Below are 23459 nucleotides of genomic sequence, written 5' to 3' on the forward strand. Positions count from 1 at the left end.
TGCCTCTGGATATTTCGCCCGATATGTAGTTCATAAAATGAACTTGCATTGACCACCTTCGCACCTCATCTTAGCCAGACAATCAACCAGCATTCCCATGGCATTAACACTCCAAATTCGCTGGATACTTTTCCCACCAGATTTATCTACTGCATTGATGACACTCGCACTCGTAAAAACCCTCGTATAGCCCGTGCCAAACCTCGATGTTGAAGATCTTTGACGGGCGAAACCGGAAAGGTGGGGAACTCGGATGACGTCGGTGGGGAATCCCCTCAATTCGCTTGCTCTCCTGCAACTCTCGCTGCTCGCTGCCTCCATTCCTCCTTTGATTCACAACTGCAACCTCGACAACTTTACGTCTGCCTCAATCAGTGCGTCTCTCACCAACACCTCTTCTAACATGTTCACCAGACAGCTTCTAACCCACTCTCTACGAAGGTCCATCTCATCGCTGACCAGATACCCCACAACCACTTACTATCCTCTCCGTACATTCCACTGCTCCACCGCCGCCATGTCGGGAGTCAACAAGGCCTGCTGCTCGTGAGCATCATACCTGTCCCAGTCTATCTGCATCACCTGACGAACCAGGATCCCCCCCGTCGTCGCCAAGGGCTACCAGCCCAAGGGTGAATACAAGACCATTGGCGGTTTGAAGACTTGTCCGTATCCCCAGCTTCAGCTTTCAAGCCCATCTCCAGCCAGCCAGCCAGCCCAGCTAATCCCCAGCAGATGTCACCGGTCCCGAGTCCGCCTCCAAGGCCATCCTCGTCATCTACGGTCAGCACCTCTCCCTTTGTCACACCTCCGCCACATCTAACCGGACACAACAGACATCTTCGGCTTCTTCGACCAGACCCTGCAAGGCGCCGACATCCTCGCCCACTCCAGCACCCAGAAGTACCGGGTGTTCATCCCGGATTTCTTCGAAGGCAGCCCCGCCCACATCACCTGGTTCCCGCCGCAGACCGACGACCACAAGCAGAAGCTGGGCCACTTCTTCCAGACCAAAGCCGCGCCGCCCAACAACCTCCCCAAGATCCCGGGGATCGTGGCCGAAGCCAACCAGCTCGCCCCGTCCGGGCGCTTCGAGTCCTGGTCGATTCTGGGGTACTGCTGGGGCGGCAAGATCGCGACGCTGGCGACGGGCCAGGAGAGCTCGATCTTCAAGGCGGCGGTGCAGTGCCACCCGGCCATGCTGGACCCGGAGGACGCCAAGAAGGTGAGCGTGCCGATGGCGGTGTTGGCGTCCAAGGACGAGAAGCCCGAGGACGTGGAGCAGTTCGGCAACAATCTGCAGCAGCCCGGGTATGTGGAGACGTTCCCCACGCAGATTCACGGGTGGATGGCGGCGCGGTCGAACCTGGAGGACGAGGAGGTGAAGAAGGAGTATGAGCGCGGGTACAAGACAGCGCTGGGGTTCTTGGAGAAGTATGCTTGATTTGGTTTGTGCTGCACTAGGTTGTACTGTACTGTACTAGTTTGATGTGTTGTGTAATGTTCAAAAGTCAGTGTGATTGTTGAGCAATCCTGTTGAGCAATCGAATTACATTTACATATTTACTTCTATCCTCCTCTCATCGTATCACTGTTCCTCCTCTTCCAAAAAGAGTAAATACGTAAGTTACTACCTAGTAGCTGCTCAGCTCAGCTTGGAAAGCAAGCGGTCACATTCTGCCCACCCGTCCGAATCCCCACCCAGCCATCCAACCAACCACCACCTCCATTCCATCTTCACCGCCTTCATCCATTTCATCACGCTGCCTCAGCTCCAGCCTGTTGTTCCCTCAGCTTCTACTCCAATTCTATCTTCACCACCTACCCCCAACCACCTACCCCCAACCACCAAACCACCAAACCACACCACCAAGTCCATCCTCATCCGACCTCCACATCTCCTTCAAAAACAAGAGCGCAGACTGGACTAAGTCCACGTCGGTGCCCGCACCGCACCGCACCACACATCCAACACAACACACACACACCTTCCAGAGAAAGGCAACCACACAAAATGCCCGACTCCCCACCACCACAACGACGACGCTCCCGCTCCCGCTCCCGCTCCCCATCCCGCCAGCACAAGAAATCCTCCACCGGCGGCTTCCGATGGAAGGAGAAGCGTCGTCCGGAGCGTGGGGACGACGACGCCGCCCGAAGGTTAGATCGGGGGTATCGCGCGCGGTCGCCGCGGCGGGAGTACGATTCTCGGGATGAGGCTCGAGGGGGTGGGTATGATCCCCGGGATCGACGGGACTACTCCAGCCGAGACGGACGGGATGCGCGAGACCGTGAGCGTGATCATCGGGGGTATCGCGATCGAGAGAGGGATGACCGGTACCGCGACCGTCACCGCGACAGCTACCAACCCCGAGATCGAGACGAGCGCGACCGCGACCGCGACCGACCGGCCGAAAAGCCCATCTCGACCTCCACCGACGACCCCGCCAGGAAAGAGAAGAAGGAGAAAAAGAAGAAACGGCCGGCGATCCCCTCCGAGCCCATGATCCTGGTGCATGTCAACGACCGGCTGGGCACGAAGGCCACGGTGCCCTGTCTGCCGTCGGATACGGTGGGGGATCTGAAGACGCTGGTGGCGGCGCAGATCGGGCGGGCGCCGCGCGAGATCCTGCTGAAGAGGCAGGGGGAGCGGCCGTTCAAGGATTTTATCAGTCTGGGGGACTATGGGATTACGAATGGGGTGCAGTTGGACTTGGAGATTGGGACGGGCGATTAGATCCCTTCTGGGTGTTGTGGTTATTTGGTGGTGGACAGACCGGCTAGAGGATAATCTGATGATGTGCTTCGGGGGTTTTTAGGCTCGCCTGCGTGTCCTCGCCATTGCTGAGATGGTCGTCTTCCAGCTCCTCCTGTAGCTGTAGCTGTAGCTGTAGCTGGCGCTGGCGCTGGGTCTCGCGCCACTCGCCCAACCACCCGCCGACGAACCCGATCACCTCGCCTTGGGCTTCCCGCACGCCCCTTGGAGGCACCACCCTCTTCCCCTCCCAGTACTCCTCCACCCCGAAGACCCCGTTCTGATCCCAGTGATGCACCCCGCCCTCCATGCCATCGTACACCTCCTCCGCGGGCACACCGATGAGAAGCATCGGCTCCTCCGCCGTGGAGTTCCTCGCCGGCAGCCCCGTCGCGAAGGGGCTCGCCTCCTTCCAGGGATCGGCCCGACCGCCGATGTGCGCGACGCGGGGATACGCGAAGGCGAGCCCGCCGTAGCGGTTGATGCGGTCCGTGTCCGGCGGGGTGGTGATGCCGTAGGTGGCATTGCACATGTCGACCCAGAAGGCCGGGGTGAGGAGGCGCGAGACGAGCGGCGCGATGTGCGCCGGCACGGTCGACCCGGGCATGAAGTAGCCCCATTCCGTGCAGACCTGGTAGTTCCAGCTGGTCGAGGCCGTGCGGGGGAGGCGTTTGTCGTCGCCTGCCCCTGCATCTCCAACTTCACCTGCACCCTCATCCTCATCCTCAGCGTCCGAGAAAACCCCCTCCCGCCTCACAAACCCCACCCAATTCACCACCCCCGTCACCAACTCCTCCTCCTCCTCCTTGCCATCGCCATCTCCATCTCCACCGCCAACCTCCCTCACCAACCCCCTCACCCTCGCCCCCACCTCCCCCTCCAACCCCTCATCCAACACCTCCGACGCAGTGATATTCCCACAAAACCACCCAAACCCGCGCCCCCCAACGCTAGGCTCCCAATTCCGCTCCTGCCACAGCCCCAACGGCTCCGCCAACCCGGCCACGAACCTCTCATCCGTGAGACCCGGCGCACTGCCCCCGAACACCTCCTTCAGCACTCCCGCATGGTCTTGTGACTCGGAGGGTGACCCCTTTGCGTGGTTGGAGGACGATGCCGCCACCTTAGGCAAGAGAAGCACGCGATCGACCCAGGCGATGAGCGCCTGCTGCGCGGCGACGCATTGCGCGGGCGCGTGCGCGCGGATCGGCTCGTAGTACGCCCAGTAATCCGCGATGGCGGCGGTGACGCCGGAGCTGGAGATGGAGGCCCAGAAGAGGTCCGGGTAGGCGTGGCGGAGGAAGGCGACGAAGGCGCCGGCGTAGGAGCCACCGTAGGCGATCCAGGGGGTGGTGGCCGGGGAGAGGCCGGTGCCGGTGACGGAAAGGTGGGTGGCGAGGTAGGCGTAGTCGGCTAGGGCTTGTTCGGTGGTTAGGTAGGTTAGGGTGGAGAGGGGGATGGTTTGGTTGTTTTGCTGAAAGGAGGTGGTGCTGGGGCTGGTGCTGGGGCTGGTGCTGGGGCTGGGGCTGGGGCTGGGGCTGGCAGGGTAACTCGTCCCGTAGTACCGGTGTTCCACGATTAGGGCCGCCCCCTGGTAGATCCGCGCGAGTTCGTGGACGATTCCCTGCGAGAGGAAGGGGAGGCGGTTCAGCGCCGAGGTCTCGCCGCCGGCGATGAGGAAGACCGGCCCGCCCGGTTGGTAGTGGCGCGTGTCGAGGATGTAGCGGAGCGGGAAGGTGAGGTTCGTGGGTGGGTAGCGGGCGGAGGCGGGGAAGTGGTTGAGTGGGGTTGTGAGGTTGTGGATGGGGAATTGGGCTTGTTCGTGGGCTGTCGGGGTGTATTCTTTGTTGTTGTTGAGATGGGTGTTTAGCCCGCTGAGGGCTAGGGTGGTGGTTGTGTAGTAGAGGAGGAGGAGGAGGTTCATTGTTGTTGGTTGTGGTTGTGGTTGTGGTTGTTTGTGGCGGGAGGGGAGAAGATAGGAAGGGTTGCGTGCGGGGAGATTGTGTTTATATATGATTATGATTCTGATTATGATTACTGGTGCTAGCAAGGTAGGGTGCTAATCTCCTTGCTTGGTCCGATTGTCTCCGAGTGGGGACGGAGGCTGGAATGTTACAGTGGGTGTTGCAGATAGCCTCCCAATGTGCTCTTGGCTGTTACACGGCTATATTTCTCGACAACCGCCTAGGAAGTTACACATTCACTTAATCCTAGAGATACTCATACTTATCGCCCTACAGCTCCACGCGAGGTCCCGTGAAGTTCTTCCGCCCATCCACCACCCACTGCATCAGCGAGATGATCAGGATGATCCCAAATGCAACCACGCAATAATCTACCCCACTCAGTCAGCAGCTGCCAATCAATATACTATGCATTCATCCAGCCAGGGAGCTTACTCATGTTGCTGCCCGTCACGGGCCGGTCCGGGGGAAACACAAACAACACTGTGGTCAGTGCGATATACGCGAGAGAGATCTGACCCGTTAGCAGGGAACATGCCCCCCAATAGCAACCCACTCACCATATCAATCACCCAGCCAATCTTGTTGGGGATCTTCCATTTGCGATCGGGGAGTGTCCGTCGTCCGCGCAGGCAGTTCACCGCGATCGGCATTGCGTACGAGAGATCCAGAAGCACGACCGACGCCGAGACGATGGCGTTGAAAGCCCTTCAATGGTAAGCGCAGCTCGTTTGACTAGACAGAAAAACATACGAGCTAGATCCAAGATAGATAAAGCCGAAGATAATCACCACGACGGTGGTCAGAATCAACGCGTTCAGAGGGAGTCCGAGGCGGGGATGCACCCGCGCGAAGAACTTGGACGCCGGCAGTCCGCCGTCTCTGCGAGGTCGTCAGTGGCGATCTTCACTCGTGGGAGATAAGCCGCCTACCGTGCAAAAGCAAAGATCATGCGACTGCTGGTCGTCATCACGCTCAACGTCGCGAACAGCAGACAGACCAGGGGAAGCCTGCATCGGGTTCGTTAGCAACATTCCTGGGCAACAGTGGACCGCACATACATGAGGAGGCAGATGGCGCCGGCGCGGTTGTTGGTCGCATGGATGAAGATCTGCAGCAGGGGCCCGGCGCTCGAGTTGACCACCTCGTCGATGTCGCCGGCCACGAACAGCAGCACGATGAGGAAGATCGCTCCGGTGAAGGTGCCGATGCCCACGCAGACGACCATGATCTTGGGGCCTTTGATGGACGGTTGCGGAATTTCTGGTCGGTCAGTTGGCGCCTAGGAGCTAGGAGAGGGCAGGTTTACCTTCAATCATGTGGCAGACCGCATCCTGGGTCGATTAGTGTTGATTGACAGACGGTCGATGGGGAACTCACAAACGCGGTCACTCCGAGTCCACCTTGCAGCAACTGGGTCTGTTAGCTACATCGTCACAGATCGACGACTGTACTCACACCCAACAGCCAAGCCACACCATCCGGCCCTAATCATGTTAGCGATGCTGGCGAACGTCCACCACTCGAACTTACAGCCAGTCTGGTTGATGAAGTTGGTAAACACAAATCTGCAGCAGTTGGTCAACTAGTCCCAGCGCCCGAGCAACGCAGCTTACGAGGCAGAGTTATAGTCCGGCGAGGCACAAGCCAGCACGGTAATCGACACCAGCACGAACCCGCCAATCGACCAGGTGACTTAGGTAATCTCATCAGTTCAAGCTCATCAACCACCAAATAAATCCAGGCAAACGTACAAGCACCACGGTAGATGATGGGAAGCACCGAGTTCATGAACCCGTTCACCACAAACGCCAGCATCGTGTAGGCGATGTACATGAGGAAGTACTGCCACCGTTGCCACGCGAAATCCTGGGATCGTCAGTCAGCAGCCCATGGCCCCAGGGAGAAAAAATGAAAAGACGTACAGGGTGAACCGAGGACACAATCCCCGCGATCAGCTGACAGGAAAGCAAGGCATTCGTAGCCACCAGCGCAACCTAAACTGTTAGCCTCGCATACACTCCCACATAATGAAGGAGCCTCACCCATCCAGCCACATTGACCCAGCCAGTCACCCAGGACAGAATCGGCACCCAATTCGGCCAGGAAACTGGTGGTTCGGTGAGAAAACGCGATACAAGGGGGCGCCCAGCAGCGAAGAAGACATACTAGCTGCGCCGTCGTCAGCCAAACAGACCCCTATAACGTTCCACGAAAGAAAAGGGAGGAAAGGGAACGCACCAGCCACCCAATGATACTGTCCGCCCGCCGTGGGATACGCCGAGAGGAATTCCGCCAGCGAGATGGCGATGCACAGGTTACATGCTCCGGCGGTTACCAGACCTGGTCGTTGTTACCATGAGCACAACGGCGGTAGATCGACCCGACGACGATCCGCCCCGGAAAGGAGCCAGACAGCCCGACAATACTTACCCCAGACAACACTCACACTGCCCCCAGACGGTAGACTGAGCGATAAACTAGCCGACAGAGCCGTCCACGACTACCCTCGATCATTAGTTCTTCCGTCCTTTCATACGCGGGGCTTCTCTCCGATTGCATCGAGAACAAAACATACATTCAGCACCGCAAACGCCAAGCCCAGCATCGACCTAATTTTCTCTTCGCAATTAGCATTACATTGCCTTTTGTGGCCAGATAACCAGAGAAAACCGGGGTCGACCGCACAGGGTAGAAAAATTCCGATTCAGCTCCGCCTTATGCCCCATCTGCGCCAACTGGACGTCATCATCCTCATTCTCGAGGTGCGGTTGCTTCTTCTCGTCCATCATTGCTGTGGTCATTATAATTTCGAATAAAAATCGTCCAGAATTGCCATCAGCAGAACACTGATTGAATATTCAGAGGCAGACGCAAGGCGGGGGGGGAGGAGAGACAAGTAACTTAAATCGCCGAGAGGGGGGAGGTTGGTTGGTATCGGCGATTGACACGCATCAGATCTAAGGATGCATGCGGTATGTCCACCCAGGGTTGCGGGGGAAGCTTAATTTACTCTGCGGGCCGGGATGAGATGACACCACGAGCCAGACGGTACGCTAAGGCGATAATGGGTTTCAAGTCGGTTGGTGCATTCACTTATCTCCTTATATATGATTTCTCCCATGCGTGGGGAGACAATGTACGCGGTAGTCATCAGGACGATTAGTAGTAGTTAACTAGCATCTACACAGTAGTTGAGGCGGGCAAAGCCCGCGGCAGGCAGAATTTATCGCTTGGGGGCTTATCGGGCCAATCAGCGGGTGGGATGCCGTCCCCGCCTGGACATGCCCGATTGGGGGATCTTTTCGTCTTCCAATCGACGGTCTATCTTGTGTAGGGGGTTATCTGGGGGTGGTTATTCTGAGCTCATCGGTGATAAGATATATGATCACTAAGGCTGGATACCTACTGTAATAACATAAACTAATTAACTGCTGCAGGCAGGGGGTATGTTGTTGCTCATGCCATGCAGCCCTAATCCCGGATTCTTGTCCCCGAGCTGTGGGTCGCTCGCAGCTTCCGGTTGAACCTGCGATAAGATAAGTGCAGTAGCTTGGGTTCTGTACGTACACTATATGGAGTATAGAGTAGACGACCTCGCCGGTCGCCGCCCTCATCGATATTCGGTGCAGCTTGATATAAGTCCTGCTTTCACATCTTAGTACAATGTGTGAGAATGGTATAGCATGCCGAATAGTTCGGCTCCCTGGTGTTGTTTTGAAGGGCTGTTGAGACCTGTCTTTTGGGTAGCATACATCATGCATAGATCTACACGCTCTCAACCACCAGAACCTTTCCTTGTTGTGTCCAAGATCAAGCAAAACTGGCTCCCCAGCTAGCCAAGAGTCACAATTACATACCGGAAGAAACCAGTCAAGCAGAATGAAAAAGAAGGGGGAAAGAAGAAAAGAAACCAAACCGAACAAGACCAGACCAAACCAATCCAAACCAATCCAAACCAATCCAAACCAATCCAAACCAATCCAAACCAATCCAAACCAATCCAAACCAATCCAAACCAATCCAAACCAATACTCCATTCCGTCTCACCAAGAAACGTTCCTCATGCCCAGTCGAGAAGACCGAAGATCACACCCCCCGAAGCACCCTGGTCTCCCCCGTCGGCTCCCCAAGGAACCACTGCGCAAAGGTCCTGATCAAGGTCTGGTCCTTCTCCCGGAGATCAAACAGCCGCAGAGGACGCATCACCACCGAGCTGCCATCGAAATATGCCTCGATGACCCGGGCGTGTTGCGGTCCCAGGAAGGAGAAAAGAAGGACCTATTTTCATATTCCGAACTCAGCGGTTTTACTTCCAACTTGGAAGGGCACAGGGCTTCGCGTCCGGAATTTGTCGCGAGAAAGGGGAGAAGGTGATCCTCACCGGCACAGTCGAATGTTCGAAGAAGCGAGACCGTCTCATCTGCCCGTTGATCACGCGAAGAGCGATCACAACCTCGCCGCGCAGCAGCGTGTTCTCGTTGCCATCGAGGTTGTTGTAGACCATGGCCTTCATAGGCGGGGACTCCCGACCCCTCTTGGCCTTGACGAGCTCGGGGGTGCCGAACTCGGGCTCGTTGCACTCGAATAGGTCTTCGAACGGAACAGCCATCAAACTGTTGGGGAGATGGTCTGGTGTGAGATGACGAGATTGATGATGCATAGACAAAACGATACGATAAAACACCAGATGAGCATGACTATGAGATTTAGCTTACCTCAGACGCCTCCACAACCCATCGAGAATGTAGTTCTCGCTGTGAATCGCGCAGTCAAACCAAAAGTGAGAGTAATATGTGATCATGTTGCGGGCGCAGTCAATGGGGCGTCGGAAGATCGGGTGGACAGATTTGAACTCCTGGTACTTCGTCCTGCTCTTCTGATCATATTCGTCATCTGGGACCATCAAAAGATGGGCAGGGCATGGTTTGAAGAAGCAAGGTCTGGCGCTTGACTTTTCGTCCAGCTCCATAGGCGAGACGTTTATTCGTTGCGCCGCCAGTTGGCTGTAATCAAGTTCATGCGCTTCGAGACCCTCGACGTGGTTCTTGATTGCACGGAGCGCGGACCGTAGCTCCTTGTGCTTTGCGGGCTCAGGAGAATGCATGTTTTTGAGACTGAGCAATTGGGTTGCATATGCGAGGTATGCTGCGCCATAATACTTCATTCACATTCAATCAATGAGTGACTGATGTTGGGACACTTGTCTCCCATTATTTCTTTGTCTTGGGCCTCCGCACAGAAATCTCTTCCTCGAAGAAAATGGCCGTACATATCATGGATATTGGAGAGGAGTCTGTATGTTACCGTGTGGAGAAGAGGAGCAGGACCGTCTCGATCTGTTCCATAAGCTATTCACGGTAGCACGGGTGTCTGCCAGCTTAATTTACGCGCCACATCTCAGGAATGGTAGATTCTTTGATGTGGGATGTGGGACAGAGATCTGAGCTATCGATGTCGCCAATGAATATCCCGAAGCCTTTGTTGTTGGGGTGGATCTAGCACCTATACAACCTCCCAATCACGCCAATGAACTGCCAATTCTATGCGCCATTTAACTTTGAGAGTCCTTGGCCGCTTGGCGAAGACTTCTGGGATCTTCTTCCTGCAGTGTCGTGGGTTGGCCGAATCTCTGCAGGCGGATCTTAAGGCATCTTCAACCAGGGGCGTGATTTGAACAGGTGGAAATCGATTTCGGATCTCGCTGCGCCAATTGCTCTTTGGACGGACTGGCACTAGGCCAATGGTACCAGTACCTGAAGCAGGCAACACAGGGCACTATGTGGCCCATAGCCCACAACTCGCGTGATACAATCAGAGCCCGGGAAGAGGCAGGTTTTACCCAAATCGACCATCGGATGATGAAATTGCCTCTTAATCCTCGGCATAATGATAAACATGAGACAAAGGCTGCTCGCTGGTATAGCCTAGCTTTTCCCGAGAGTCTCGAGACCCTCAGTCTTGCTCCTTTCAGTCGCGTGCTCAAATGGCCTTTGGATAGGATCAGACATCTAGCAGCTGAGGCTAACTCAGAGGCCTTTAACAAGGAACTCCATGCTTACAACATCTTACCGAGCCGGACTAAGCGAGCCTTTCCGTGGGAACAATGTGTTGCAGGATAAGCCATGCCCCAATATACTCTCTCACTGAGCTTCCTCTCTAGCCTAAGATTGCGCATAGCCAACAATATGAATACTATGAAAGAGTACTATCCCCACCTTCGTCAAGAAAACACACCCATTACCCTCCATGATATCTCAAATGAACAGAACCAGTCCTATCTTTTGTTAGATAAGAGTATTCCCTTTGTCAGAGCGTGAGCCAGGCAAACTCACAGTATTGGGTGTGCTATGTTCAAAAGCCAGCCATACCGTCTGATTGTTCCGGCCAGACACATGTCTGGGCCTCAAAGCTAAACAATAACCCTTCATCGCAGGTGTAGACTGTAGCGGTGCCGCCATTTTCGGTATCGCATTTTATCCATTTCGTGCCATCTCCAGGATACGGCATGTGTGATACTTCTTGTGTTGCTGTCGCACACACTAGATCGCCGATATCGCCAGCCGGGGTGCCTGAAGCGTCATCCTGGGCATTGGTAAGGAGGCAGAGGAGTGCAGTGCCAGTGAGCAGAAAAGTGTAGCGCATTATTCGGCAGAGGAAACTGGCAATGCGGAATGGTAATTAGTATATCTTGGTCACCTGAAATGAAAGGTCACTAGGCCTGCAGTGACGGGCTCTTGGAACATGGAAAGGGGTTATTCTTATATACTCGTGATCGACTTCCAGCTGCTACGCCGATCCCATGTTGACCATTTGCGCTGCATGCTGGAATCAGCTTAGTGGATGGAAGCAACGCATGCCCAGGCACTAGCTTAGCTAGTATGTTTCGCTTGGACCATGCTACTGTTAGTGTGATCTAACTCATGAAGGCTTTTCGCTTAGTGTTGACTTGGTCCCATTTGCTGGATTCAAGGAGTGATTACTCCACACGATCGTTCGAAGTCTCCTGGTGCATATTTCGGGATTTGGAAACTCCGACTAGCGGTGAGGGTATTATGGCAACCGGAGTTCTACATGTCCTAGCCCCTCGGAAAGGTCACAGTATGAAGCCAAGTCAAACTTTAGGAGGGCGAGGTCTTGGACTCTTCTCCGCTATCTCAGACATAAACATGGACCTGTGCTGTGAACAAAGGAGAAGAACAAGACCATTGAGTACCATCGTAGACAAGGACGTTGTTTATTCTTTTAGTATTCGATAGCTATCTCGGTCAGAGACAGGCAAACTGAAGCTTAAAGTACGTAGCTCAGTCAAATCTCTGCGGTGAGTAGAAGTAGATTAAGGATGGCATTAAGTATAATTGTAGACCAGGACATTGTTTACGCACTCTTTCAGCACTAACTGCTTATGACGTCAGTACTATGTTGACATCTGGAGACCTGAGGCACCAGGGTTTCCTCTTTTTCCCTCCCCCTCCCACCACCACCGAGACACCGTTTCTTGCATCCTTCCACCATTCTGCCTGCACTCGTCTGCGATTGCAGACTTCCTCGTTGATCCGACAAGGAGACATCCCAAGTTTCAGCATCTGGTACATCATGTTCCACCATCTCAACCTTTCTTCAGCTGGGGGAAGGCGGGCCCCGGCGGGATGCCCCCCTTTCGTCCCATTCTCTCATCATGCTTAGCATGCTTGGTCTCGCAAAGCCAATTCTTCATCATCCTTCGTACCGCACATGCAGAAGGGAAATGCCGTCTAGTTCAGGTCCCAGTCCGGGGCCCCGCACCCCAATCCGGCATAGCAGCCTCAGCCCGGCGCTAAACAACCGGTTTGTGTCGGGCAATTGTCGCCGGCTGAAGAAAAATGGGAAAAACCCCGGCGGCACAGGGGCCTCGGTTAGCCCTAGTCCGCGATATCTTCACGATGCTGCCTGCCACCATGCGGGGTACCTGCGACTCGCCTCCAATGACTTCGTCGGGATGGAGGTGTCATTCTGCAGCGTCGCATGATCCGCTCCAAACATCTGCGCATCAGAGGTGGAACAAAATGTTCCGTCCAAATGGCTGAATTTGAGTGTTCCTGCCACCGTGACGCATTGGGATGCTGATGGCCGGGAATCTGCAAGGGACGGGTGTGGTATAAAATCCTTTCCTGTTCCTGGGTTCCTTTCAGGGGCCGCTCAAGCATCTCTCACAGTCTCTCCACATACAGTCCTTCAAGATGCCTTCACGACGAACCCTCCTCGGGCTGGCGGCCACGGGCACCCTGGTCAGCGCCGGACCCTGCGACATCTATGCCTCCGGTGGGGCGCCCTGTATCGCTGCGCACAGCACCACTCGTGCCTTGTACAGTGCCTATTCCGGTCCCCTTTACCAGGTCATCCGTGGCTCGGACAGTGCCACCACCGACATCAAGCCGCTCACCGCGGGTGGGGTTGCGAATGCTGCCGCCCAGGACACCTTCTGCTCTGGCACGACCTGCCTGATCTCGATCATCTACGACCAGTCCGGTAGTGGAAACGACCTCACCCAGGCTCCTCCGGGCGGCTTCGATGGGCCCGAGTCCAACGGCTACGACAACCTGGCCAGCGCGATCGGCGCCCCCGTCACGTTGAACGGACAGAAGGCGTACGGTGTCTTCGTCTCGCCCGGCACCGGCTACCGCAACAACGATGCCAACGGCACTGCCACCGGCGATGAGCCCGAGGGCATGTACGCGGTCCTGGACGGCACGCACTACAACGACGCCTGCTGCTTCGACTACGGCAACGCCGAGGTCAGCAGCACCGACACGGGCAACGGCCACATGGAGGCCATCTACTACGGTACCAGCAAGACCTGGGGCTATGGCTCGGGCAGTGGCCCGTGGGTGATGGCGGATCTCGAGAACAACCTGTTCTCCGGGCAGGCGGAGGGCCTGAACTCGGCGGACCCGTCGATCTCCTACCGGTTCGTGACGGCGGCGGTCAAGGGCGAGCCCAACCAGTGGGCGATCCGCGGTGGCAACGCGGCCTCGGGCTCGCTGACGAGCTACTACAGCGGCGCGCGGCCCACGGTGAGCGGCTACAACCCGATGAGCAAGGAGGGGGCGATCATCCTGGGGATCGGCGGCGACAACAGCAACGGCGCGCAGGGCACCTTCTACGAGGGGGTGATGACCTCGGGCTACCCGTCGGACGCGACGGAGAACTCGGTGCAGGCCAACATCGTGGCGGCCAAGTACGCGACGACCTCGCTGACCAGCGGGTCGGCGCTGACGGCGGGCTCCTCAATCTCGCTGCGCGTCACGACCGCGGGGTACACGACCCGCTACCTCGCCCACAACACCACCAACGTCATCACCTCGGTCGTCTCCTCGTCCAGCTCCTCCACCCTGCAGAAGCAGGCCAGCTGGACCGTCGTCGCGGGGCTGGCCAACTCCGGCTGCTTCTCCTTCGAGTCCGTCGACACCCCCGGCAGCTACATCCGCCACTACAACTTCGAGCTGCTGCTCGCCGCCAGCGACGGCACCAAGCAGTTCAACGAGGACGCCACCTTCTGCCCGGAGTCCGGCCTCAGCGGCTCCGGCACCTCCATCCGCTCCTGGAACTACCCCACCCGCTGGTTCCGCCACTACAGCAACGTGGGCTACATCGCCAGCAACGGCGGCGTGCACACCTTCGACTCCAAGACTTCGTTCAATGCGGATGTGACCTGGTCGATCAGCTCGGGCTTTGCGTCCGCGTAGATTGAGGCCGAGGCATCTGGGATGACTGGACGGGAGGGGGTTGATGTGGATGCTTGATGCGCATGTGGAAGACCTTTCGAGGTGGGCCTTGTAAATATGTTGTTATCTTCATTACGAGTACAAATTCAGGATACCTTGGACTTCACTCACTTTCTTTTGAGTTTTTTGACTTAGATCCTCGTAGTATCCGACTGACTGTCCCAGGCCGGTTGGTGTAGTGTTTCATTCAGTGCATGGACTATATAGTAAACCTTGTCGCGACCATTGAACTCTCAACATACGCACATTCGGTACCGAAATGAAGGAAAGGCTGGATAGAGACATATCACAGCTTGCCCTGGATATAGGCAGGTGGCTAGAGCATCCCAACTGCAAAGTCACCGTGTTCAGGGATTGAAGATGGCCAGGGGTTATGACGTCATTGTGCATGGCTTCCGTGCCAAGTTTTCATCCCAAAGACAGTTGTCGACATAGTGCCGGAGAGACACACTCCGTACCGCAAACTGATGGTGCTTAGCTTAGTTGCTAGACTGACCAGGTCTTTGGATGAATGGTCCAAGATGGAGGAAGTGAGATGTGTGGACGAAGCAGAGAGAGGAATGTGTTGACCGCTTTTATGGCTGCCTTCTGCCGGCAGGATGATGATCGGCTGACCGCCTGCGTGTCCATCTCCACCATCTCCCTGCGTTGTCAACATCACTCATTGTCGGAATGTATCTGGATTCGAATCTACCATCCAACGGTTCAATTGTCTCGATCTGAGGAGCATGTTCTCTTAGGGACCTTTCAAGTGCCGGAGGCTTCACGCCATCTGAAAGCATGTAACATCCTGATAAGCATCATCGCGAGATCGCGACAGACAACAGTTGAGGGAACACATGGCACGCCATCACGACCATGATAGCCACCGAATTCCATGACTAACAACAAGCGATCTATGCTCTAAGATCCACCAGGTTGCCCGCGAAGGCTGAGTGTCGAATCTGATTTCAGGATCCCGCCTCATCTCGCCAGGATGCTAGCTTTGGGGCCGCCCCCAACAGTGCAACACCAGAAGCCGTCCCGATTTGCCCCCTGGCGCAGCGCCGAACCCCAGCGACCTTGCGCCTCAATATGTGTGGTCCGTCAAATGCTGTGTCTGGCAGCGAGGATCCTGTTGCGTGAACTTACGCAGGAACAGCGAGCCGGCTGCCGCGTGCCCTGCCTTTCGGCCCCATGCAACGCAGGAACCGAAGTCAGCTCAGGGGAACTTCTTCGGAATGAGAGTTCTTCTCTTTTTCTTTCTTCTTGACAACTCTGCCAGCTGCGTGCCTTCATGCCTGTGTGGGATGTCAGTCTTTCATTCACTCACTACATTGACATTCGTTGAAACCCGTTCTCGCGAGTCACTCATTTCCTCGCGGGAGCCAGTCATTCTTTGCCCGCAGTCTGTCGTTACCACAACTACCCACAGATAATCACAATGGCAAGCAAGCTTGCACACACTCTTTTCACCCTCGCGAGCGTGGGGCTCCTCGCCTCCGCGCAGCTCGCCGTAGACACCACGCCCGTGACGGCCGCCGCCTCCGTCGAGACCGTCTCCATGATCGACGCATCAGGGCTGCCCATCACGACCGTCTCCGACGCTGGCGACAACGCCTGGTACATCCCTCTAACGGGGCCCGCCAGCGCCGCGACCGCCGCGTGGGGCGCGAACGTGCACATGCACAGCGAGGCCGCCGCGCTGCTCCCCATTACCTTCGGCACAGCACCAGCACCCAGCGTCCACAAAACCCGAAGCCCCTCGCAGGAAACCAGCGCCCTACCCACGGCTACCGTCTCCCCGATCGGCACGCCCTCCGGCGACGAGTCCACGACCTCGACCCTCGAAATCCCTCTGAACCCGGAAGCAAACGCCCTCCTCCTGGGCGCCGACACAAGCCTCACCATCCTCAGCACCGTCATCGCAACAGCCGAGAACCCGACGAACATCAGCACCACAAACCTGACCGCCCTTCCCGTAGGGATGAACCTCGGCTTCGGGTCCCACTGGCCCGGGGCCCTGATCTTCGGCGGCAACTACGACGCGAACCGCATCTGGAACGAATCGCACTGGCAGACCACCCCGGAAACCAGCGCGGGGAATGGCAGCTTCACCCAAACCGGCACGCTGCTCCTCGCCAGCGGCGTCCAGCTGAGACTCTACCCCACGCCCAATTTAACGGGCAACACCACCACCTACCCCTTCGACACCACATCCCCCCCAATAACCACCACCACACCCCTCCCCGCCACCCTCAACTTCACCGCCGAGACCCTGACCGTCCCCGACGCGAGCTTCTGCGACCGCAACTTCACGGTGGTCTTCAACCCAGACAGCGCGACGTACCCGCTCTTCGAGATCCCCGTGTGGGCGGACCTGGTCCCTGCGGGGTCGCGGTGTGTGGTGGGGAGTCGTGGGGGGGAGATCATCCTGGGGCGGCCGTTCTTCCAGGCGGCGTATGTGTATGTCACGGAAGTGGGGGATTTGTACTTTAGTTCGATTCGGAGGGATGGATCGGTTGGGGTGGCGCCGAGGGAGTTTGATTTGCATGCTGCATTGGGGGGTGGGATGGGGGGAGGGGGTGGGGATGTGTATGCTAACGCGACGGCGGAGGAGGCGGGGGCGAAGGGGACTGCGGTTTCGGGGGCGGGGAGGGTTGCTACTATTATGAGCAGCAGTGCTTGGGGGGTGGTGCTTGTTGTTGGGGTGGTGGTGGTGGGGTGGGCTGTTTAGTCGAGGGTGTTGTGGCGGATCGTAATTTGTTTTTGCTTTGTTGGACATAAGATGTATAATATACTATACCCATTCTTAAGATTCTATGTTTATTTCCAGCACGAGTACAGCACGAGTATAATAGAAAGAACCCTTAATTCCATGCTCAACACTCGCAGGGCAGGCTTCCTCAACCCAACACCTGTATAGTATGTAGCCATCCGGCAAAGCACCAGAACCAGAACCAGAACCAGAAACAGACCAGCTGCATCCATCCTTCGATTCAACCAGTGCATTCATCCCAATCCCTTGCCCAAACATCAAACCCGCTAATCCAACCAACAAAATCAAAATCCCAAAACGCCATCCATAATCATGATCCCATGCAAAGGGGCCTCAACCCCACTCCCATGCCCGGGTTAGGGCCGACCCGCACAGCACGCATCCCCCCCCATCTGCGGGGCATAATCACTGGAGATCATACACGACCAGCGCGCGCTCGATGTCCTGGAGGGTCTCCTTGTCGCCGTAGGCGTCCATCAGGGCGCGGTTCTTGCGGAGGCGCTCTTCTTCTTGCTGTTGGTAGAGGTGTTGGTTCTGGAGGGATTTCTGCGAGGTAGAGGTCGCCGTAGAGGTGGCGGTGGCGGTGTAGTGGTTGTAGGCGCCGAAGCCTTGGGGTCTGTTAGGTCTGGTTTGGAGGGAGAGTGACGGGGTAAGATAAAAGGGGGGAAGAGCGTAAACGTACCGAGAGCGATGGCCGCCATCAGGGGCAGATACCAGCGGCTGGGTTTCTTGAGGGAGGCCGGGTTGATGTGGGGGTGGCTCTTGAAGAAAGGGCGGGGGTGTGGGGGGGAGAGGTTCATCATTTTGGTTTCGTGGGTGATTTATTGGGTGATTGGAAGAGTTGTGATGGTGGTAGTTGAGTAGAGGAATGTAGTTGTATAATAGTGGAGTGAATTGTGCTTGGATAATGGATTGTTGGTTTATGGTTGTAGGTACCAGTTGGTGTATTTATAAAGCAGAGGACTGCCAGTGAATGCATCACACCCACGTATTTGTGGCCTGATCGGGGGTAGTCGATCCGTCATACGATGCCAGCCCCGCCCGCCCCCGTCGATCCCGCTTTCTGGGGTATTTGGTAACTAGGGAAGGGCAACGTTATTGGCGGAGGTGATGCAGAGTGGAGCCGATGATGAAGAATCGGATGCACCCATCATCTCACTCACTCACTCACTCACCGTCGAAATCCTTTTTCCGGGTGCGCTGATCTTGTTGTGCTCACTGTGCTCACTGCCTTGGGTGCTTGCCGGGAGGGGGTTCGGGAGGGGATATCGGGTGATCCTACGGAGTACGGAGTCTGGCCTGTGCGTTCTTCACTCGGTTTGGACTCTGTTTCTCTTACTACGATGCGTTATTGTTCAGAATGGAAATGCTGAATCCATTTTCTGGAAGAAATACTGCAATGACCCTCCGGGTCGGAGAGGGGTGAGTGGGCGTGAGGGTTGCCAGGTAAGGAGTGAGTGCCTGCTTAGGGTCAGGGCTGGACTCACGCCGCTACATCACACTCTCCACATGATACACCTACCGTTTTCTCAGCGCTTACAGCGACAGACCCCGTGCCATTGTTGACTAGCCACCGTCACAGTTTACTCCAAACCAATACTATCGATAAGATACAATCTGCTACCAGGACCAGAAGCTTACGCCAACGGCACCGTATCGACAAAACACGACCTCAACGCCTCCACCCCATACCTGCCCCCGAGCACCTCAACCTCATCCACCACCGCCCTAATCCTGGCGACCTCCTCCACCTCCAACCGCACCCCCAACGCGCCCACATTCTCCACCAAAGCCTCGGGGCGCGTGGTCCCCGGTATCGGGAAGATATCCTCCCCCTGCGCCAACAACCACGCCAACACCAGCTGCCCCACCGTACACCCCTTTTCGTCCGCAAAGCCCCTCAAGCGCTCCACCAACGCGAGATTCCGCCCAAAGTTCTCCTCACTATACCGCGGCATGAACAACCGGATATCCCCGGCGGGGAGATCCGCCCGCGACCGCACCCGGCCCGTCAGGATCCCGCGCGAGAGCGGCGAGTACGCCACGACGGCGACGCCCAGCTCGCGCGCCGTGCGGAGGAGATCGGTCTGCGGGGACTCGATCTCCAGCGCGAAGGGCGAGTACTCGACCTGGACGGCGGCGATGGGGTGCACGCGGTGGGCGCGCCGCAGCGTCGCGGCGCTGACCTCGCTCAGCCCGAGGTATTTGATTTTGCCGGCGGATCGCAGCTCGGCCATAGCGCGGACGGTCTCCTCGACGGGCACGGCGGGGTCGAGCCGGTGCGCGTACAGCAGGTCGATGGTCGCGACGCCCAGGCGGTGCAGGCTGCGCTCGCACGAGGAGAGGCACCGGCCGCGCGAGCTGTCGATGATCATCGCGCCGTCCACGAACTCGGCCCCGAATTTCGTGGCCAGGAAGACGTGCGCGCGTTTGCTCGGGTTGGCGCGCAGCCAGGTGCCCAGCAGGGTTTCGCTGTCGCCGTAGAGGGCCGCTGTTGTGGTTTCGTGTTAGTATGCGGGGGTGGTGGGGAGGGCCACTTGGGGCGGCTGTGAGGGAGGGGGTGCAGTGCAAGTACCGGAGTCCCAGAAGGTCTCGCCTAGTTCGTACGCTTTGTCGAGGAGGGCGAGGCGCTCGGCGTCCGGCTTGGGGGGCCCGTAGAAGGCACTCAGGCCCATCGTGCCGAGACCCAGGCGGGGCACGGAGGGGCCGTCTTTGCCCAGGGGCCGGGTTTCGAGGTGCGCTGGCATGTTGCTATTCGTTTTGGTGGGGTTGAGCGGGCGTTCTGCCATCTCGTTGGGATGAAGGGTGCTAGATCACTTATACCGTTCTTCAAGACGAGCAAGCATACTTCGGCCGGATATACCGGATTTTACGGATTTGCCGCTGTCATCATCGACTGGCCGTTGCGGGAAGAGGTCGAGGTGGGTCTAGTACCCCTATCTGGAATCTCTGATTGGGAGCTTGTGAGGTTTATGCACCCGGCATATGGGTTTATGCGCGGTCTACGAGGTGAGGTGGTGGTGGTCGGAGTTAATCGGTGTTGCGGGGGTTCAACCTGAGAACGTCGAGTCATGCCTTTCCCGCTTAATGCATTGATTATGCACTAAACAAGGACATAGAGGGACTGTCTTGGGCGAGTAAGAAGCCGATAAGGAGACTTGAGGTGGATGATGCTTGGAGTCTGACTACGCCAGGCTATCTGCGGAACTAGTGGGCGGGGGCAAGCAGTTTATTTTCTAGGGCCCCAGGGCCGCCGTCAAGACTTACAACAGGCAATGCTTGCTAGATATCTATGCTAGTAGGTAGACTCGGCTGGCGTTGTGTACTAAAAGTAAACCTCCAACTCTCAGTGGTAAATGCCTGTCTAGCGGTACGCGATAAAAGATAAACACCATCTGTGTACGACCGCGGCCCTTTGACTATTGTCTACAATTGCATTTACAAAGAAGATAGCCGACGATCATCATGAACACTCGACAAAAGCCTCATCAACCCCCCGATCATAGGCCCCTCGCAATAGTTATAAATGTCCACACAGCCGAGCAAAGCAATACCCGATCCCCATACCAACCCCACCAAACAGCATTAGTCAATCGACTAACACCCAAGGTATCCCAATAACCCAGATTCAGACCGACTGATTTTGTGTGTTCAGATCACCAACATGTCCCAGTCCCAGTCCCGTGTCCCCAACCAGCCACGCCCCTTCCTCCCACGCGTCACAGACATCGGCAGCCTTCCCTACGGAGGCCTGCCAGGCCGCTGCGTGTACGGGCCCGACGATCCGCCGGCGCACTTCGACGCGACGCTGACCAACCACTTCGTGCGCCCGCACCCGGAGGCCAGCCTCAGCTGGGACGGACACCACCTGCTGCAGCTGCTGGAGCAGAAGGACGTGGAGGCCATGCGGGTGCTGGACGGCTACCGGCCGCTCGTGCTGGAGCCGGACCAGTACCTCGCGCGCTTCTGGTGCCGCCCCGACGACACGTACTACTACTTCGTCTGCACCAGGATGCAGGGGCTGGAGTACTGCAGCCGCTTCGTGCGGTGGGTCAACGTCAAGAGCACGCTGCATCCCGCGGTCGAGGCCACGACGGGGCCCGGCTTGCAGCAGCGGAACCGGGCGCTGGACGACCGGATCGTCGGCGTGCGTGACCAGCTGCTGCTGCGGAAGGACCAGTTTGCCGGATCGATGGTGCTCGAACAGCGGCATGGGGAGCGGGGTTCACGGCTGCTGCTGGAGGAGCCACAGCCACAGCGACAGCTGCAGGTACAGCAACAGCAGGTACAGCAACAGCAGCCGCAGGAAAAGCAGTCAAAGAAACAGCTGTCAAAGAAACAACAGCTACAGCAGATGCAGGGGCTTCACAGGTTCCGGCTGGTTCGGCAGGAGCAGCCGCAGCAACAGCAGCCACAGCCACAGCCACAGCAGATGCAGCAGGGGCAGCCGATGCAGGAGTTTCGACAGTTCGCGCTGGCTCAGCAGCAGTGGGAGCAGGCGCTGGAGCGGTCGTCACGGCAGCAGCAGCAGAAGGAGGAACAGGGGGAGAGGTAAGTTAGTGGATCTGACCTAATCCCATAACGATGGGTTACGCTACGCACCTGCCCTTGGCCTCTCCGAATAAGCCTTCGGTATCGTGCACCAAGTACAGTACCTACTATTCACAAAGCGCAAGGTAAGGGCTCCCCCATTCCCTATCAGGTATAACTAAACCAACCAGCAATTAATTTCATCCTCTTTGCGAGGCTAATTCATACTTATTCAATCTCCATACCATGCACAGTAAATCCCATCCTCTCAGTACCCCCAAAAAGAACCCCACACCAACCCAACCAAAACTAAGCAATCCAAACTATCCCATACCCCTATAGACTAAATTGAGTGGTTCTCTGTTTACGGAGGTGGTTGTGTGCTCGATTGGTAGCCACACGAGCTGGCTGTCGTCCCGGTAAGAGGCTACAACCTGGAGGAGATGACTGTGGTCTGAGAAGAGGAGATCTTCATCGTTGATGTATGAGAGGCTTGGATAGTGAGGAAAGGGGGCTACAGCTGTTTGCTCCGGAACAGCCTCACCTCCGGTCCCAGACGTCAGATTCTGGATGGAGAATTGCAGACGCGTGAGCGGGTCCTCGATACATCTAAGATCCTCCGTAGGGTTTGCCGACCCGACAAGCTCGCAGAACAGTCTCTGTGCCCCGCCGAGGTGGCGTCCAGCACCGGACAGGTGTTTCAAGAATACCTACTTTTATCCACATAGTCAGACAAACTCTTCGTGGATGGGATGGCAGAGCTGGGTATACTACCTTCACCAACGCAAAGACCATTATAACCCCAACCGAACTAACCCCGACCTGCCGGATCCCAGTGCTGCAGTGGCCCCGCGCAAGTTCCAAGCCACTGGTGTAGGCATTCACACCCTTCGCTCTCATTTGGCCCTTCTGCGCATGGCCCGCCGGGAGTAGCGCGGCCCGGTGCAGGGCCCCGAGACACAGAATCGCATGGCAGACCGGATCGTCCGCCCACGCCATCTGTGCGACTGTGTCGCGCCAAAATACACGGCCGCTGCCTGCGAAGAACCGGTGGACGGTGCTAGTCACGTATTGGTGGTAGATTGCTAGTAAAGCAGTGCGTTGATGTGGGTCTTCAGGCGATCGCACCACATCTGGCACGTACTGGGCTAAAACCAACTGGGACGCTGAAGACGAGGTTACAAGCGGGGCAGAGGAGGGTGCGTCTGTATCCGCTTCTCCCGTGAAAACGACAGGCACGACATGCCGGCTCTGCTGGTAGCCGGCACAGACGAGGTTGGCAGTCTGACATCTGTGACACATAAGCTTTTCTTCACCACATTTGACTCGCCGCCGGAGACAGGTCAGGCATCCCGTCCGGGTGCGCTTGAGACGGGGAGGTGGCATGGTACCTCGGGGTTATGAAGCCAAGGAACAGTGGGGTCGACTGCAGACTCCGACCCTGGATGAATGTTTGTTCTGTGCTGCTTATTTAATGGCGGGGCAATGCATGGATAGATTGAATTCACGTGAGAACTTGCTCCTGTCCAGTGGTCTGACGCGAGATTGGGTCTAGACACAAGGTTGTTACGGATTTGAAGACCATAAGTTTATCGCACTCAAGCTGACAATCGTGAACTAAAAGACAACTTCTAGTGCCCACGAAGCGTTGCCACAAGGACAATTGCCGACTTCGACAAAACGAACAC

General features: G+C 56.8%; 13 protein-coding genes across 13 annotated transcripts; 7 read left to right on the forward strand and 6 right to left on the reverse strand.

Moving 5' to 3' along the window:
- The first annotated feature begins 308 nt into the window (after positions 1 to 308).
- On the forward strand, positions 309 to 1549 carry BO66DRAFT_390375 (dienelactone hydrolase family protein). Its single transcript, XM_025646988.1, has 5 exons — positions 309 to 374; positions 442 to 546; positions 595 to 665; positions 736 to 783; positions 837 to 1549. Exons 2-5 carry the CDS (start codon positions 518 to 520, stop codon positions 1442 to 1444), a joined length of 756 nt encoding a protein of 251 aa, XP_025505679.1. The 5' UTR covers positions 309 to 374; positions 442 to 517; the 3' UTR covers positions 1445 to 1549.
- A 258-nt stretch (positions 1550 to 1807) lies between these two features.
- Positions 1808 to 3085, forward strand: BO66DRAFT_390376 (ubiquitin-like protein HUB1). The gene has a single exon (XM_025646989.1). It carries the CDS (start codon positions 2015 to 2017, stop codon positions 2735 to 2737), a length of 723 nt encoding a protein of 240 aa, XP_025505680.1. The 5' UTR covers positions 1808 to 2014; the 3' UTR covers positions 2738 to 3085.
- BO66DRAFT_303295 (putative extracelular serine carboxypeptidase) lies at positions 2907 to 4577 on the reverse strand (the record flags this gene model as incomplete). Its single annotated transcript, XM_025643223.1, has 1 exon — positions 2907 to 4577. A coding segment is annotated over one exon (1671 nt), but the record flags the coding sequence as incomplete, so codon positions are not given.
- Positions 4578 to 4932: 355 nt separating this feature from the next.
- Positions 4933 to 7715, reverse strand: BO66DRAFT_390377 (amino acid transporter). Its single transcript, XM_025646990.1, has 18 exons — positions 7408 to 7715; positions 7298 to 7331; positions 7153 to 7222; positions 6961 to 7062; positions 6765 to 6829; positions 6645 to 6716; positions 6474 to 6588; positions 6336 to 6414; positions 6253 to 6287; positions 6178 to 6206; positions 6100 to 6132; positions 6029 to 6053; positions 5781 to 5982; positions 5652 to 5729; positions 5473 to 5601; positions 5280 to 5427; positions 5155 to 5233; positions 4933 to 5090 (listed from the first exon to the last, which is right to left on the reverse strand). Exons 1-18 carry the CDS (start codon positions 7521 to 7523, stop codon positions 4990 to 4992), a joined length of 1512 nt encoding a protein of 503 aa, XP_025505682.1. The 5' UTR covers positions 7524 to 7715; the 3' UTR covers positions 4933 to 4989.
- A 1093-nt stretch (positions 7716 to 8808) lies between these two features.
- Positions 8809 to 9826, reverse strand: BO66DRAFT_318737 (uncharacterized protein; the record flags this gene model as incomplete). Its single annotated transcript, XM_025643619.1, has 3 exons — positions 8809 to 9000; positions 9104 to 9335; positions 9438 to 9826. 3 exons carry the CDS (start codon positions 9824 to 9826, stop codon positions 8809 to 8811), a joined length of 813 nt encoding a protein of 270 aa, XP_025505683.1.
- Positions 9827 to 10019: 193 nt separating this feature from the next.
- Positions 10020 to 10841, forward strand: BO66DRAFT_409968 (uncharacterized protein; the record flags this gene model as incomplete). Its single annotated transcript, XM_025649209.1, has 3 exons — positions 10020 to 10142; positions 10222 to 10338; positions 10401 to 10841. The coding sequence occupies 3 exons, from the start codon at positions 10020 to 10022 to the stop codon at positions 10839 to 10841; spliced, it is 681 nt and encodes a 226-aa protein (XP_025505684.1).
- A 1361-nt stretch (positions 10842 to 12202) lies between these two features.
- Positions 12203 to 12833, forward strand: BO66DRAFT_41619 (uncharacterized protein). Its single transcript, XM_025649580.1, has one exon. The coding sequence runs from the start codon at positions 12398 to 12400 to the stop codon at positions 12725 to 12727; it is 330 nt and encodes a 109-aa protein (XP_025505685.1). The 5' UTR covers positions 12203 to 12397; the 3' UTR covers positions 12728 to 12833.
- Positions 12834 to 14587, forward strand: BO66DRAFT_41620 (alpha-L-arabinofuranosidase B). Its single transcript, XM_025649582.1, has one exon. It carries the CDS (start codon positions 12939 to 12941, stop codon positions 14442 to 14444), a length of 1506 nt encoding a protein of 501 aa, XP_025505686.1. The 5' UTR covers positions 12834 to 12938; the 3' UTR covers positions 14445 to 14587.
- Positions 14588 to 15625: 1038 nt separating this feature from the next.
- BO66DRAFT_447523 (uncharacterized protein) lies at positions 15626 to 17608 on the forward strand. Its single transcript, XM_025651707.1, has one exon. The coding sequence runs from the start codon at positions 15907 to 15909 to the stop codon at positions 17197 to 17199; it is 1293 nt and encodes a 430-aa protein (XP_025505687.1). The 5' UTR covers positions 15626 to 15906; the 3' UTR covers positions 17200 to 17608.
- On the reverse strand, positions 17315 to 18044 carry BO66DRAFT_427484 (uncharacterized protein; the record flags this gene model as incomplete). Its single annotated transcript, XM_025650354.1, has 2 exons — positions 17315 to 17849; positions 17924 to 18044. 2 exons carry the CDS (start codon positions 18042 to 18044, stop codon positions 17647 to 17649), a joined length of 324 nt encoding a protein of 107 aa, XP_025505688.1. The 3' UTR covers positions 17315 to 17646.
- An 834-nt stretch (positions 18045 to 18878) lies between these two features.
- Positions 18879 to 19988, reverse strand: BO66DRAFT_318727 (putative aldo-keto reductase; the record flags this gene model as incomplete). Its single annotated transcript, XM_025643618.1, has 2 exons — positions 18879 to 19732; positions 19817 to 19988. 2 exons carry the CDS (start codon positions 19986 to 19988, stop codon positions 18879 to 18881), a joined length of 1026 nt encoding a protein of 341 aa, XP_025505689.1.
- A 917-nt stretch (positions 19989 to 20905) lies between these two features.
- Positions 20906 to 21841, forward strand: BO66DRAFT_427486 (uncharacterized protein; the record flags this gene model as incomplete). The annotated part of the gene is made up of 1 exon (XM_025650355.1): positions 20906 to 21841. One exon carries the CDS (start codon positions 20906 to 20908, stop codon positions 21794 to 21796), a length of 891 nt encoding a protein of 296 aa, XP_025505690.1. The 3' UTR covers positions 21797 to 21841.
- A 64-nt stretch (positions 21842 to 21905) lies between these two features.
- BO66DRAFT_41739 (Zn(II)2Cys6 transcription factor) lies at positions 21906 to 23456 on the reverse strand. The gene has a single exon (XM_025649674.1). It carries the CDS (start codon positions 23155 to 23157, stop codon positions 22381 to 22383), a length of 777 nt encoding a protein of 258 aa, XP_025505691.1. The 5' UTR covers positions 23158 to 23456; the 3' UTR covers positions 21906 to 22380.
- Between the last annotated feature and the right edge of the window lie 3 nt (positions 23457 to 23459).

Source organism: Aspergillus aculeatinus, assembly GCF_003184765.1.
Source record: "Aspergillus aculeatinus CBS 121060 unplaced genomic scaffold BO66scaffold_14, whole genome shotgun sequence".
Classification (NCBI taxonomy): domain Eukaryota; kingdom Fungi; phylum Ascomycota; class Eurotiomycetes; order Eurotiales; family Aspergillaceae; genus Aspergillus; species Aspergillus aculeatinus.

What these genes read in the sequence shown, in the direction of transcription:
- BO66DRAFT_390375 (XM_025646988.1), top strand. Translation starts at nt 518, where the DNA reads ATGTCGGGAGTCAACAAGGCCTGCTGCTC. An exon ending in GTCAACAAGGCCTGCTGCTC is followed by an intron (nt 547 to 594) that starts GTGAGCATCATA and finishes CTGACGAACCAG; the next exon opens with GATCCCCCCCGTCGTCGCCA. An exon ending in CATTGGCGGTTTGAAGACTT is followed by an intron (nt 666 to 735) that starts GTCCGTATCCCC and finishes AATCCCCAGCAG; the next exon opens with ATGTCACCGGTCCCGAGTCC.
- BO66DRAFT_390376 (XM_025646989.1), top strand. Translation starts at nt 2,015, where the DNA reads ATGCCCGACTCCCCACCACCACAACGACGACGCTCCCGCTCCCGCTCC.
- BO66DRAFT_390377 (XM_025646990.1), bottom strand. Translation starts at nt 7,523, where the DNA reads ATGACCACAGCAATGATGGACGAGAAGAAGCAACCGCACCTCGAGAAT. An exon ending in ACAGTATCATTGGGTGGCTG is followed by an intron (nt 6,830 to 6,960) that starts GTGCGTTCCCTT and finishes CCGAACCACCAG; the next exon opens with TTTCCTGGCCGAATTGGGTG. An exon ending in GGTCTGCCACATGATTGAAG is followed by an intron (nt 5,983 to 6,028) that starts GTAAACCTGCCC and finishes CTGACCGACCAG; the next exon opens with AAATTCCGCAACCGTCCATC.
- BO66DRAFT_41619 (XM_025649580.1), top strand. Translation starts at nt 12,398, where the DNA reads ATGCTTAGCATGCTTGGTCTCGCAAAGCCAATTCTTCATCATCCTTCG.
- BO66DRAFT_41620 (XM_025649582.1), top strand. Translation starts at nt 12,939, where the DNA reads ATGCCTTCACGACGAACCCTCCTCGGGCTGGCGGCCACGGGCACCCTG.
- BO66DRAFT_447523 (XM_025651707.1), top strand. Translation starts at nt 15,907, where the DNA reads ATGGCAAGCAAGCTTGCACACACTCTTTTCACCCTCGCGAGCGTGGGG.
- BO66DRAFT_41739 (XM_025649674.1), bottom strand. Translation starts at nt 23,157, where the DNA reads ATGCCACCTCCCCGTCTCAAGCGCACCCGGACGGGATGCCTGACCTGT.